The 13,705-nt window shown below is 36.5% G+C and overlaps 1 protein-coding gene across 1 annotated transcript in view; it reads right to left on the bottom strand.

Moving 5' to 3' along the window:
- The window catches only part of lmbrd1 (LMBR1 domain containing 1), a 91,149-nt gene extending 89,022 nt beyond the window's left edge, over positions 1–2,127 (bottom strand). The window contains exon 1 of the mRNA XM_034019177.3: positions 1,990–2,127. Within this exon, the coding sequence (XP_033875068.3) occupies positions 1,990–2,055 (66 nt within the window). The 5' untranslated portion in view covers positions 2,056–2,127. The remainder of the gene's footprint in view (positions 1–1,989) is intronic.
- Between the last annotated feature and the right edge of the window lie 11,578 nt (positions 2,128–13,705).

Below are 13,705 nucleotides of genomic sequence, written 5' to 3'. Positions count from 1 at the left end.
ATGTAAAGTTACTTCAGCTCTCTAAACAGTACACCGATTTGATTTGCAAGCTTTTCCAAATTTTCTGAAAAAAAAAACAGCATCAATTTATATTTTAAATATTATAAAATTAGTATGCAAAACACAGCTTAGTTATTTCTTGACTTTTGTATAAAAATTGGAACACTTTCAGAAAAAGAGCCCAAACAGTGGTCCATGTTTTTATCACTACTATTGTTGTTTTAAAGCAACTTGTTTTTTTTTTGTTTGGTTTTTTTTACATACACACACATATATATATATATATATATATATATATATACACACACATATATATATATATATATATATATATATATATATATATATATATATATATATATATATATATTAATTTTGCAAAACAAGTGTAATCCTAGAGTTGTACGTGTTAGCATATAATTTAGGCAAAATAAAATTGTTAGACATACTGTGGGGAACTGAGCGTCTCTTACTTTGCATACATATTAATGTATCTATAATTGGGTACAACATGTACTAGAACAATTAGAATATTCATTATATGTTGGTATCTAATATTGTTTCAGAACAGATAATAAACTAAATGCAGCATGTTCCTGGTCATCTAAAGTTCATCATGGGTAGTTTCGGTAATTAATTCATATTTTTATTCTGGGCCAAACTGTATGAACACAAGTAGGTAAACATTTAAATGCAACACTTTCAATAGCAGCTACAGTGCCTTGACCAATGGCGATGGTCCTAGAATATTTTTGCCCATCACCTGATGCCATCATCCAACAACTTCCTTCTGCAGAATTGCAGTGGCTTTAAAACAAACCATACTAGTTCATTAATTGGCTGTTATTACCTCTGACTATAGTTATTGTATTTACTTTTTTTCATATATGTTGTCATTTTTTCCTTCCTTCATCTAAACTCAGCATGAATAATACGTGTTTTAATGAGTTTATTCTAGCATGGTCTATTGTAGCTACTGTAACTGAAGAATGTTCTGCACTACAGTACAGTCTACAACCAACAACAACATAGTGAGGGCACAGAATATGAATGAACTCAATCTATACTGTGTAGTTTACCCTTTACGGATTTTATGGTGGCTTTTTCACTTCTAAATAACACAGCTCTTAAAAGTTGTGGTTATAAGGTTATTAGTGTTATATTATTCGATATATCCAGCTTCTGTATACGTTTTGGGTAATGATCTAAAAACTACTTGTCCCCATTATATTAAACGATACAAACTGAATATATGTTAATTGTGAACTCAACTATACATATATATATATATATGAAAAGAGCCAACTTCCCAAAGTTTCGGTATGTTTAACATGCCTCTGTCAAGGGAAGGTGCGTGTGAAAACAAAACAGTGGAGGTACTTCGAGGCTTTTGATGCCATGGTAACTACACTCACGTATTTCTATTTAAATCTACTTTTGTGATGGAACTTCCTACACAATGGTGTAACTATCTACTATTCCTTTCTATTTAAAACTTCAGGCATCGGGGTACTGAGTCTATTATCAATTTCCTTGATCTTATTGTATTTCTTCTAAAACTACAAACTGTAGGTCATTCATTCTTACAATGTACCTGTCGTTGCTCGTATGCTGCATATTTTATTTTGTTAATCTTTTGACAAAAACAAGGTTGCTAGTTTTGTATGATGGGTTTCTTAAGACTGATAACACAAAATAATGCCGAGAATAGTACTGCAATTTACGAGACAAATTATTTCATAGTGTACATTATTGTTTATCTTCTGTACAAGTACAGAAGCAGCATTCTTGTTTTTTTGTTTTTTTTTGTTCGATTTCTGACAAGTTATACGTTTATGCGTCGGCCTCCGAGCTCCAATGGCCTGGCTTATTTAAAAGTCTACCTGGGAAGAACATTTAAAAGCATATTCAACGGGTGGTTAATCTAGTATCAAACTCGTTTTAACAAATATTTTCATTACTGTAGTGTCTACAGGCGTGCGGGCTTACCAGAAGCACAAGTCCAAAAATGGACCAGCCGAGCACAGACTCTGATAGTAACGCAACGTCCGCCATCTTCACTTCCTGCAACAAACACACAGCCCACGTGTATTGCCTGACGTCACTGCAGTAAGACGGAGGCAGGGCACGTTTTCAAGCTCTGTGAATGACCTTTGACCGTCATATTAATACTTGATTCCCGTGAACAGGTCAAGAGTGACTGCAGATTACATGTCCCTGATGACCCGAACGTGATTCGCGTAATGTATTTGTACAAGTACGTCTGATATATAAAGCCTGTTTCAAAGCGTTTGTTATATAATGTGCATATACTGTTTCCGTGGACATAGGAAAATACATTTAATAAGACAGCGCGGATGGTAAGGCCAAATAACCTGCACAACAGCAGCATTCATTTAAATAAATGGACATGGATCACATAACAGTAGAAAATATGTGTATGTGCTGTGGCTCCTAGGTTTGGAATCACTGAGGGTCTGTTGGGACTTAATTTGGCTTAATCTTGCAAACATGTCTACTCAGGTGAACCCAATAGTTCCCAGCATAGGTGACATTTATTCTTAATACCCCAAATGGCTTCTCCTCCCAGACACATGGAACAATATTAAAACAACTCAAACACAAACTACATTGGAACCATAGATATTTTGTCAATTTACCTTGCAAAATACCAATAACAAATGTAACCTCATCGCCACAATTCTCTCTAAAGGAAACCAAACCAAACCAACAGAACCATAGAATACATAGGCACCCCCATCTAGTGACCAAATGTATAATGGCATCAATCAATAGTTTTTCTTTAATATTAGCTTTTAGAATGCTATATTACTGTTTTCTTTGTATTATTATTATTATTATTATTATTATTATTATTAGTCGTAGTAGTCGTAGTAGTAGTATTGTTTTATTATTATTACAGTAAGTTGTGCAAGCCAGTCAGTCACCATATGGTACCACTTGATGTGGAATGACCGTTCAAGCCCAGTAATATAAATGATTCATTGTCTGTATTGATAATGGAAAATATTGTATTTAAACTATTCTTAATGTCTCTCTCTAAAAATATATATATATATTTCCCTATTTATACAATTTTGGAAACCATCTGATAGTAAGGATACAGCTTGCCAATAGGTGGTAGATTGGCAGATAGAATGACACTTTAAAAGCAATTGATTCTCTTTCCTGATGAACGTTTTTTTCTTCTGCTTAATATTTCAAGATCAGTTACCTTAGATGAGAGATGTTTTATTAAATGACAACTTTTCAGATTTTCACATTCATATAAAATTATCTTAAGCTTTGGGTGAATCCTTGTGTTCCAGCACTTCATTAATCATTGCATCTAAGTTTGGTAACAAGGGAAATTAGGGCACTCCTTTAAGATAATAAAATAACTTAAAAATATATATATATAGCTCCCCAGTCATTTAATTAAAAGATATTTACACTCCCCAGTTGTATTGTTTTAAAAAAATAATGACTTTAGTTCTTTTTTTGTATTAAATATGCATTCCTTCAGTTGTATATGAATCTAGTCTGGGCTTGGCCTTTCACCCAGTCTACTATATATAACCCCAGTCATTTTTATTTTATATTGATACTCCCCATATCATTTTAGACCGCATACAAACAGAAGAAAGTGTTATTTGATATATAATATAAAATGCAACAACGATAACTATTTAAAAAATGCACATAGCACTTGCTAAGGATAAAATGAGCATGTGTATTGATTAAATCTGTACAACAGGATTATTTGTGAAGAAAGCTGAGAAACCCTGTTTTCTGTAATAATAATGTGTTATTTTTTAAAGGTTTGACACTCATGAATATTTGCAAATATAAATAGTTTGAAGCAATTTTAAACCATAAAATACAAGTCAAATTTTACTATAGATACTAGTGGTGACTGCTGGGTTGTCAGTTTTCAGACCTTAAGAAAATGCTTTTCTCAGAGCTTGTACAACCCCATTGCAAAGGTAAAAGGGTTTGTAGCCTATTCCATCTGATATGGGTACACATCAGTGAACTTTTTAAAATATTATTTTTTTCTGTTTGCTTGCCAACAAACACTGGGAATTTTGATAGTCTTTAAACACTCATTTTCAACTTGTGGTACGCGTACCAGTACTGGTAAGTGACAGGCTTGCAACTGGTACGCAGCGGCAGTTGACTTTATGACGATATGATTCCTCAACCACAATACTCCCTTAATTAATTGCACTATCATAATGTATCAATCTGTTTGTATCACTGAATCATAGAGAAATTAGAAATTATGATGAGAGGTATTTGCTGTGAACTTTCAAAGTTACTGATGGGAGACGAAAGCAGCCCTTCTGTGTTGTTGATTGTGGTGAACACTTGTAAAATAATTAGATGATGCTGTCACATTTTCAGTGATATCTTGCAGACCAAAACAAAAAGAAAACTGGTTGTAATGGGGTAGGTCTCTGTTTTACAACAGCCGTTTAAGATTGCACATAGTTACTGGTACACCTGGTGGTCCCTGCTGGAAACACTGGTACTTAAGATGCAAAGGTTGAAAACCACTGTTCTAGTGTGTACATCACTGACAGGATGTGAACTTACCTTTTGGAGACTATTGTAGCTCTGTTCTTTTGAGACCACATCTTCTGCAGCATCTGTGTAATCTTCAGGTCAGTTGTAATAGTTATGTTAATGGCTCAATAGGGATCTAATCCTGCTTGCCCTTTTCAAAGTAGCTGAGGAGTGTGTCCCAGCTGAAAAATGTTCAGTGCAATTCCTTTTTTCATCAGTGCTCATGCAGCTGCAGCATTCTTTGCTCAAAAGAACAAGAATAAACATACTTACTAATGTACAGTGAGTATTGCTCATTTCAAAATTAAAAACAGATTTTTATATTTGTTGACTGCCTTTCTAAGGAACTTTAAATTAAATTTTTACTCATGTATGGCCTTAATTTGTTTTTTATCTTGGTTCCTTAGAGACGATAGCTACTATAAATTCCTTATAGGTAGCAAGCTACTGAATTATTCTCAGAAGGGAAATCTACAGAATGCAGAAATTCCTTATGGTTTTGCGTGAAGGCTGCAGTCCAAATAACCAACAGATTACAACAGATTAAAGTGTCAGGACAGAGGCTGCAAGTAGTTAATTCCAAACCCACAAAAATAACATTCATCCCAAAAGGGAATTATGACAGGTGATGGGATTATTTTCCCATTCCATTGTAATATGTATGCCACCTGACAAGGATCTGTTCTCTTGTACCTAGCACCTGTCAATTTCTATCTTTTAATGTCCTATTTGCTCTATATGAATGCCACCTGACTACCACAAACCACAGACTGATTTAGAATTTATAATAGAGTGCTGAAGATCCTACTGTAAAACCAAAGTCTTTTATCAAACCTAAGAAATGGATTTTACCAAGCTATCGATCCCTGGAGGTGTGGTGCAGCCTGGCTATGTTACCCCTGTACTTCTTTGTCTCCTGGTCAGTAGGGATTGCACAGTGAGGTGAACTAAATTGCTAAGCTTTTCTCTACGCTCCTTAAAACCTATTGCAAATGCCAGCTTTCCATGCAATTTTCCTCTTTGACCCTGTGGGCCCCCAGCCAAGATCGACAATTTGGCACAGGATTCAAATAACTCCCAATAACTTGCCCTTATGGAACAAACATATATTTTTAATATATGGTAGAAAAGTATGATCCTTATACTTTTCATGTATAGAAATTGGACCCTTTTTATATATTTAAAATATATGGGATATATTTAAAATATATTTTAGTCTGTAATTCATATATTTATTTTATATGGATTACAGACTAATGAAAATATATGGTGCACCATGTATTTTCAAATATAAAATAAATATGTGCATATTGTATAAGGAAAATGAGTTCATATAGCACCTTGTAGGTCCTGTAAATATTTATAATTCTAGATCCCACACTGCCTGTGTTAAACATTTTCTTTCTGTTGGCCCTTACATTTTTTTTTTGCAGTTCTCCTATTCTTAAGACAATAAACACTGATGTTATAAAATATTGATCACAATATTATTATAAAATCCATTTCGGTTTTCCTCAAATACCATTACTTTTTTTACAAGGATATTCAGAATAAGAAAGTTCTTTAAACTTCTACAATCCATTAATGACCCAAGGGGTACTATGGTTATATAGGCAAGATGTGATTCTGCTATTTTTTTCATTTAGATTGTGTGGGTATTTAGTCATTTGAATCTTTTTAAAGATGTGACAACAGGTTGTGTTGTATTATTTTAGTCACTTTCATGCATGTTTATAGGATACCACATGCACTAAGCATTGGCATTTAAATACAAAACTATTGCTTTATGTTATGTAAATGGATAGATTCAAATAACGGAAATGCCACTGAAACCTTGTGCTTGGTCTTATTCAATCTATGATTAGCATTAACTTACCTCGCTGCCAGCAACAGTGATTACTCCACAAGCAGTGGTTAAGCAGTTGCTATAGCAATGAAACAACCCAATGACAGGCAATGGAAAATATCAGTATATTATGATATTTTTTGTAGTTATTATCTTCTTTACCAAAGTAATTAATAAGACAAACTCCACATAAAGGGATCCTTGCTCAAATGGGAAGTATCCCACACAGTCTTAGAATTCCACCCACTGGAATACTGTTTTACTGACACCAAATTATTCGTTTTGGCCTGCACTGCTAGAGAATTTACATTTCTTAAACAGCTTGTCATCACAAAGGTGAATTATATTGGCTTATCCTGCCAATATTTTCTTGTAGTAATACTATCTACCTACTAGGTGGAGCTGTTCTGTTGTCTCTGCAGGCTTTTTTTTTTTTTTTTTTTTTTTGCAACAGCCATTCTAAGCTAATAACAACTATAACCACCCCCGGGGCCAGCTTTAACATTTCAAATGCAAGATGAATATAGAATAATACACCTAGACAAGCTGTGGAAAGGCTATTCGTTTTCATGTCTTGACAATGTTAATACTAGTTAAACTATTGGCTTTATTTTTCTTCTGACAAAATTGATCTGCAAGCTACTGGTGGTGTAACTGGAATATCCTTCCCAACGGGAAGTCCTGAATCAATTGTATTAAAAACGACATTAAATTGCAATGGTGTTGGTTAATCAATAGGGGGCACTGTTTTCCCTTGGTCAGAGATCAACAAATGCCACAGATTCGTGTTAGGGGCACTGTGCTAGAGAGGGTTTCATTTTCTGGATGAGATATTAAAACGAAAATACTTTTAGAGTAAACGTTTGCTATTGAATTTAAGTTTCTTTAAGTATTTGAATATCCGGCACCATTGAATGTTCATTGTTATGGATAGGATACCTTTATACATGCTGTAACCAAACTCTTGATAGATAAAGGCAAGCTTCTGGCTGACAAAGTCCCTGCCTGCTTGTGCCTCATTTTTACCCAGAATGCTGCCAGAAACTTGGCCACTGAAAGCATGCTTCATAAGTTGTTTTTTTTAGAATCAGTGCTGTTTTTGCTGCATTATGTCTACAGCTATGGCAAAAAGTTTTGCATCGCCTAGTATTTCAGGATTTAAACATAATTGAAAAAAGCCTATATGAACATAACTGAGATCTTTTAATTAGCATCATGTAATCAAAGAAACTACAAAATTATATTGCAAAAATCTACCGGAAGCCATAATAGTAGTACAATATTTCATGTTAAATTTTGAAATGTCCCATTTTAAATTTTTTGTCAGTGTTTCGCTAAGTATATGGAAAACTACAAAGCGGAATGTAATTCAATATGTTAACGTAACATTATTCAGCAGGTTTCATTCGACTTTTTGAAGCAAAATTTGCTAATTCTATAGCGTGACTCAAAACATTTGGCCATAGCTGTGTATTCATTGAGCCATAACAACTGAAATTCTTGAATGGCATTTTGTGTTGTTATTGTTGGTAATTCATTATTTTGACATAATAGTGATGCAAGAACAACAATGTTTACCAATGTTATTTTTTTAAATGACTATGAAGTGAGATGATAACAAAATATAATTAATAATTGAAAACACTATAATTAATATTTACTTAGCTTTTCATTATTTTGCATTCACCTCTGCATTCCTCTGGGCCTTTCAAAATCTGGATGGCATATTAGATGGACCATCCGCCATCTGCAATGCAGACTAATGGATAATAATGTCACCCTGCTGTAACAATAGTCCAAACCAAGTTTGTTTTTCTATTAGTTGACAAACAGTTCTTGTACTGTTAAATTGTTAAAACAATTACTTATAGGCTGTTACAGGAATTCCACCTTGCTACTATTCCATAAGGGCTGAAATGGTAATAACTGACACCCAGACAGGATTATATAGTGTAGGACCCTTGACCATGTTGTGAGAAGATAGCATGTCGACAAATGAGTTATAGAAGCCCTGTGTGCCAAGCTTCAGGATGCTCAAGTTGTCTTGCAAAAATAATTGCATTGCACAATCACATCACCTTTGTGGGCCATTTAAATATACAGTGCCTTGCGAAAGTATTCGGCCCCCTTGAACTTTGCGACCTTTTGCCACATTTCAGGCTTCAAACATAAAGATATGAAACTGTAATTTTTTGTGAAGAATCAACAACAAGTGGGACACAATCATGAAGTGGAACGAAATTTATTGGATATTTCAAACTTTTTTAACAAATAAAAAACTGAAAAATTGGGCGTGCAAAATTATTCGGCCCCTTTACTTTCAGTGCAGCAAACTCTCTCCAGAAGTTCAGTGAGGATCTCTGAATGATCCAATGTTGACCTAAATGACTAATGATGATAAATAGAATCCACCTGTGTGTAATCAAGTCTCCGTATAAATGCACCTGCACTGTGATAGTCTCAGAGGTCCGTTTAAAGCGCAGAGAGCATCATGAAGAACAAGGAACACACCAGGCAGGTCCGAGATACTGTTGTGGAGAAGTTTAAAGCCGGATTTGGATACAAAAAGATTTCCCAAGCTTTAAACATCCCAAGGAGCACTGTGCAAGCGATAATATTGAAATGGAAGGAGTATCAGACCACTGCAAATCTACCAAGACCTGGCCGTCCCTCTAAACTTTCAGCTCATACAAGGAGAAGACTGATCAGAGATGCAGCCAAGAGGCCCATGATCACTCTGGATGAACTGCAGAGATCTACAGCTGAGGTGGGAGACTCTGTCCATAGGACAACAATCAGTCGTATACTGCACAAATCTGGCCTTTATGGAAGAGTGGCAAGAAGAAAGACATTTCTTAAAGATACCCATAAAAAGTGTCGTTTACAGTTTGCCACAAGCCACCTGGGAGACACACCAAACATGTGGAAGAAGGTGCTCTGGTCAGATGAAACCAAAATTGAACTTTTTGGCAACAATGCAAAACGTTATGTTTGGCGTAAAAGCAACACAGCTCATCACCCTGAACACACCATCCCCACTGTCAAACATGGTGGTGGCAGCATCATGGTTTGGGCCTGCTTTTCTTCAGCAGGGACAGGGAAGATGGTTAAAATTGATGGGAAGATGGATGGAGCCAAATACAGGACCATTCTGGAAGAAAACCTGATGGAGTCTGCAAAAGACCTGAGACTGGGACGGAGATTTGTCTTCCAACAAGACAATGATCCAAAACATAAAGCAAAATCTACAATGGAATGGTTCACAAATAAACATATCCAGGTGTTAGAATGGCCAAGTCAAAGTCCAGACCTGAATCCAATCGAGAATCTGTGGAAAGAACTGAAAACTGCTGTTCACAAATGCTCTCCATGCAACCTCACTGAGCTTGAGCTGTTTTGCAAGGAGGAATGGGCAAAAATTTCAGTCTCTCGATGTGCAAAACTGATAGAGACATACCCCAAGCGACTTACAGCTGTAATCGCAGCAAAAGGTGGCGCTACAAAGTATTAACTTAAGGGGGCTGAATAATTTTGCACGCCCAATTTTTCAGTTTTTTATTTGTTAAAAAAGTTTGAAATATCCAATAAATTTCGTTCCACTTCATGATTGTGTCCCACTTGTTGTCGATTCTTCACAAAAAATTACAGTTTCATATCTTTATGTTTGAAGCCTGAAATGTGGCAAAAGGTCGCAAAGTTCAAGGGGGCCGAATACTTTCGCAAGGCACTGTACCTTGACTGTTGTTGAAATGACACAATGTTTTCTAACATTGTCAGGAATTTTGCAGTTTGATCTGGTGCAAATCAGCTGCTGGACATGAGAGACAAAGAGCTTTAACAGACTTGTCACGGCAGACTTCAAGAGAAGTCCATTATTTTGGAAGCAAGTTAAAAAAGAATCAAAAGTGGTTATTTTTAGGTTGATTCTAATATGAGGCATGTGCAGGTTAAAAGGTTCAAGAATAAAATGTCTGTTTGGCTAGATGACATGAACATTGCCTAGGCCTCTCAAGAAAACAGAGTGATTTGGAAATACACTGATGAAGGCACCAGCTGAAACATTTGTCTACTTGACTTTTTATTGAGTGTTTTGATGTTAAAGAATAATTGGGAGTAAACATCAGGAGAAAGGGTTGCACAAGGAAAGGCTTGCCTTAAAAAATAATCACTGATCATTCTTTCTCTAGAACAGTGGCCATTCCAGACCAGTTCAAGACTGTGTTCCAGCAAGATCCTATATTATTTAAATGATCCTTAGCAGGTTCAAAGAAAACTAAAACCTAATTAAAATAAATACCTAGTCTGGATAGGCCCTAGGGCACCAGAAGTGAGAATCACTGCTCTACAAAAAAATGTCAAGGTTCCAGGACAAGGAGACTTGATTGCCGCATTCTACAAGAGTTGCTGCTGGCCACCCTTTTCCAGAAATGCTCATACTCACACTCACACACACTGTGACAAAAGAAACATGTGCACAGCGAAAAAAAAGGCACTTATAATATAAGTATGTTTTGTTCCTTAGAAGGATCTTATTTAACTGTATTTCAATTTAAGAAGCACCAAACCAATGGTTGAGGAACAGGAATCGACACACAGTACAGCTCCGAAAGGAGGCAGCACACCTGAAGCATAAAGCACTTCAATTGAAGCACTGTATAAATCTATACCTTGTTTCCATGGACAGCCAACTCAAGTCAGCTCGAGTACACTCGAATTGGTCTAAATTCTCCCAGAACTAGAGTTGATTGACAACTCGAGTTGGTGAAAAATGTGGCGTTTCCATGCTTTTCCGAGTTACCCAAGTTATCACATGAGTTGGGCAGGAAATACTACCAATTTTCCCCAGAAATACTTGCGAGTTAAATGTCAAGACGTGAATTTGCTGGAGACGGTATTATAGTCAAATTGTCCTCCTGGTTATAAGCTGTTTTCTTTAACCACCGGACCACACAGCCTAGATATCTCTCTCTCTCTCTCTCTCTCTCTCTCTCTCTCTCTCTCTCTCTCTAAGAAAAGCCTTATACTTGTATTAATGTTTTCAAATCTTTTTATTCAGTAAAAATGGCTCTCTCACCTTACTTGTTTTTGGCGTTCACAAACCTTGGTGTGTAATTACCATATAATGGGACATTTTGGTGGAGAAGTTATTTTGGCTTTATTGGCAATCAGATGCTTGCATACAGTGCTTGTAGCAATCACGCCTTCTGGCAGACTGGTATGCAGAACAGGTTAAAGAAGCGCTGGACAAGGGGAATAATATATCAGATGTCAAATTGAATATGAGAACGGCAGTGATGAAGCCAATTTGATTGAAAGCATTAAAAGTAGACTGGACATTTCCATCAAAGGATTTAAAAACTCTGGAATCAATCTGATGCGATAAGAAGCCCAGATTCACTGTAAACTGCACCTGTCTGTAGTAGGACTGTTCTTTTTTATGTTAAGCATTTTTCATGTTCTTTTTTTAAAAGGGTTTAATTAAGTAACAGCCACAACTGTTTATGCGAGACTTGTTAGAAAGTCTGTAACAAAATGGTTGATTGTTATTGTCGATATGTTGTAGACACAACTTTAGGCCGTAAACACACAGCCTAAATGTTGTTGCGAGTTCACCTTTTGCTCTAGTCTTAATATGGTTTAAGTACACACACAGTTTGGTTGCAAAAGGCAGCAACAACCGCACTAGTTAATCCTGTTTGGAACAAGTAGCGAGTTTGGTTATTAATTCAGTTTGGCTAGTTAATGCGCAGCAACTGTGTGTGTGTGTATGAAAACTGAACTAAAACAACCACAGTAGGTGCTCGGTGGATTTCTGCACAAGTAATGATGTCATCATTTATCAGACATTTCCGTGTGATAAACATGGCTACTGACAGCTGACTCATTTGGTCTGAAAAGACCAAAATATTAACAAATGTTTGGTCTGAGGAAGGGGTCTGGGCTAAACTGGGTGACAGCAAACGAAATTCATTTAGCAGTGAATTTCTACATGTATTTAGCAGTGCAGAAAAAGCAAGGCGGCGTCTCAGCTGGCTTTGCAGAAAAGAGCATAGCTGTGCTTGACGAGCTCTCGATCCATTAAAACACAGCCTCCCTGTTGTCACACAAACCAAAGCAATGCCGTGTAATGGTGGTACGAGTTCAGGTTAAACAGGGAGTACACTCACAGTAATGAAAGGCGTGTGTACAACAGCAGCGAATGCAGTTTGTTAATAAGGTTGTCACGATAACCGCAGTGTGTGTGTAGGAGAGGCCTTTCTGAAGAGGCAGCCTGCTGGTATCGCAAAGTCCATAAACAAAACAAAACGTTAAAATAAATTAGTTCTGCACCGTATAAAGCTGAGCTAATTTTACCAGTGCTTGCTAGTCTATTAACCAGTGTGAAATTATTTCGAAGCAAATTGAAGCATTTTCGTTTCGGCTTTATAGTGTTAAAGTTTTCACACGTGGCAATACTGTCCTACAATCAGGGCCGGCCTTAGGGCAAGGCGGTGGCTTAGGGTCCCACACCTAAGAGGGCCCCGCGCGCGTCACAAATTGTATGACGTCTTCAGAGTCGAAACAGTCTCGCGAGTAATTCAAGTCGAGCGACAACGAGGAGCTCTGCTGCCGTATCTAGACAACCCGCCAAATAAAAATCCGCCAAACAAATGAACCCGATTCAGACTCATCACAATAATCATCTCCAAAATATTGATTTCTGCTTACCAATGTAACGTTCCCACATTTGCACTTTATGACTGACAAAGTGGACGTATTTCCTCATGTGAGTGTACGAAATTTAGGTAACGCTTTATATTATGTGGCATAAATTAATATTAAATAGATATGCAATTGCATATTAAATTAATGTTAAATTAATATTTATTAGATATGCAATTTCATATTAAATTTACGTTAAATTATTCCTTGTTACTTTCCATTAACATTTAAGTCAGATTAACTGTATTTTCAATAAGGACATGTAAACAATGGGAAATTATTACATATTTTCAAGGGTAACAAAACATAATATAAACGGACGTGATATGCAATTAAATTTTCAATCGACATTTGGTTAACATTTAGCAAGAAACCAGCTATTTCATATTTATTAAGTATTAATTTAAGGTCGGCCAGGTCGTCCTCGGCTCACCGCGCACCAGCGACCCCTGTAGTCTGTCCGAGGGAGGGAGGGACTGAGGGAGGCTGGGTGGGTTAGGTCGACCACGGCGTCCTCGGCTCACCGCGCACCAGCGACCCCTGTAGTCTGTCCGAGGGAGGGAGGGAGGGTTAGGTCGACCACGGCGT

Source organism: Acipenser ruthenus, chromosome 6, assembly GCF_902713425.1.
Source record: "Acipenser ruthenus chromosome 6, fAciRut3.2 maternal haplotype, whole genome shotgun sequence".
Lineage (NCBI taxonomy): Eukaryota > Metazoa > Chordata > Actinopteri > Acipenseriformes > Acipenseridae > Acipenser > Acipenser ruthenus.
The sequence above is the reverse complement of the archived record's forward strand: the minus strand, read 5'-3'. Positions and strand labels throughout refer to the sequence as shown.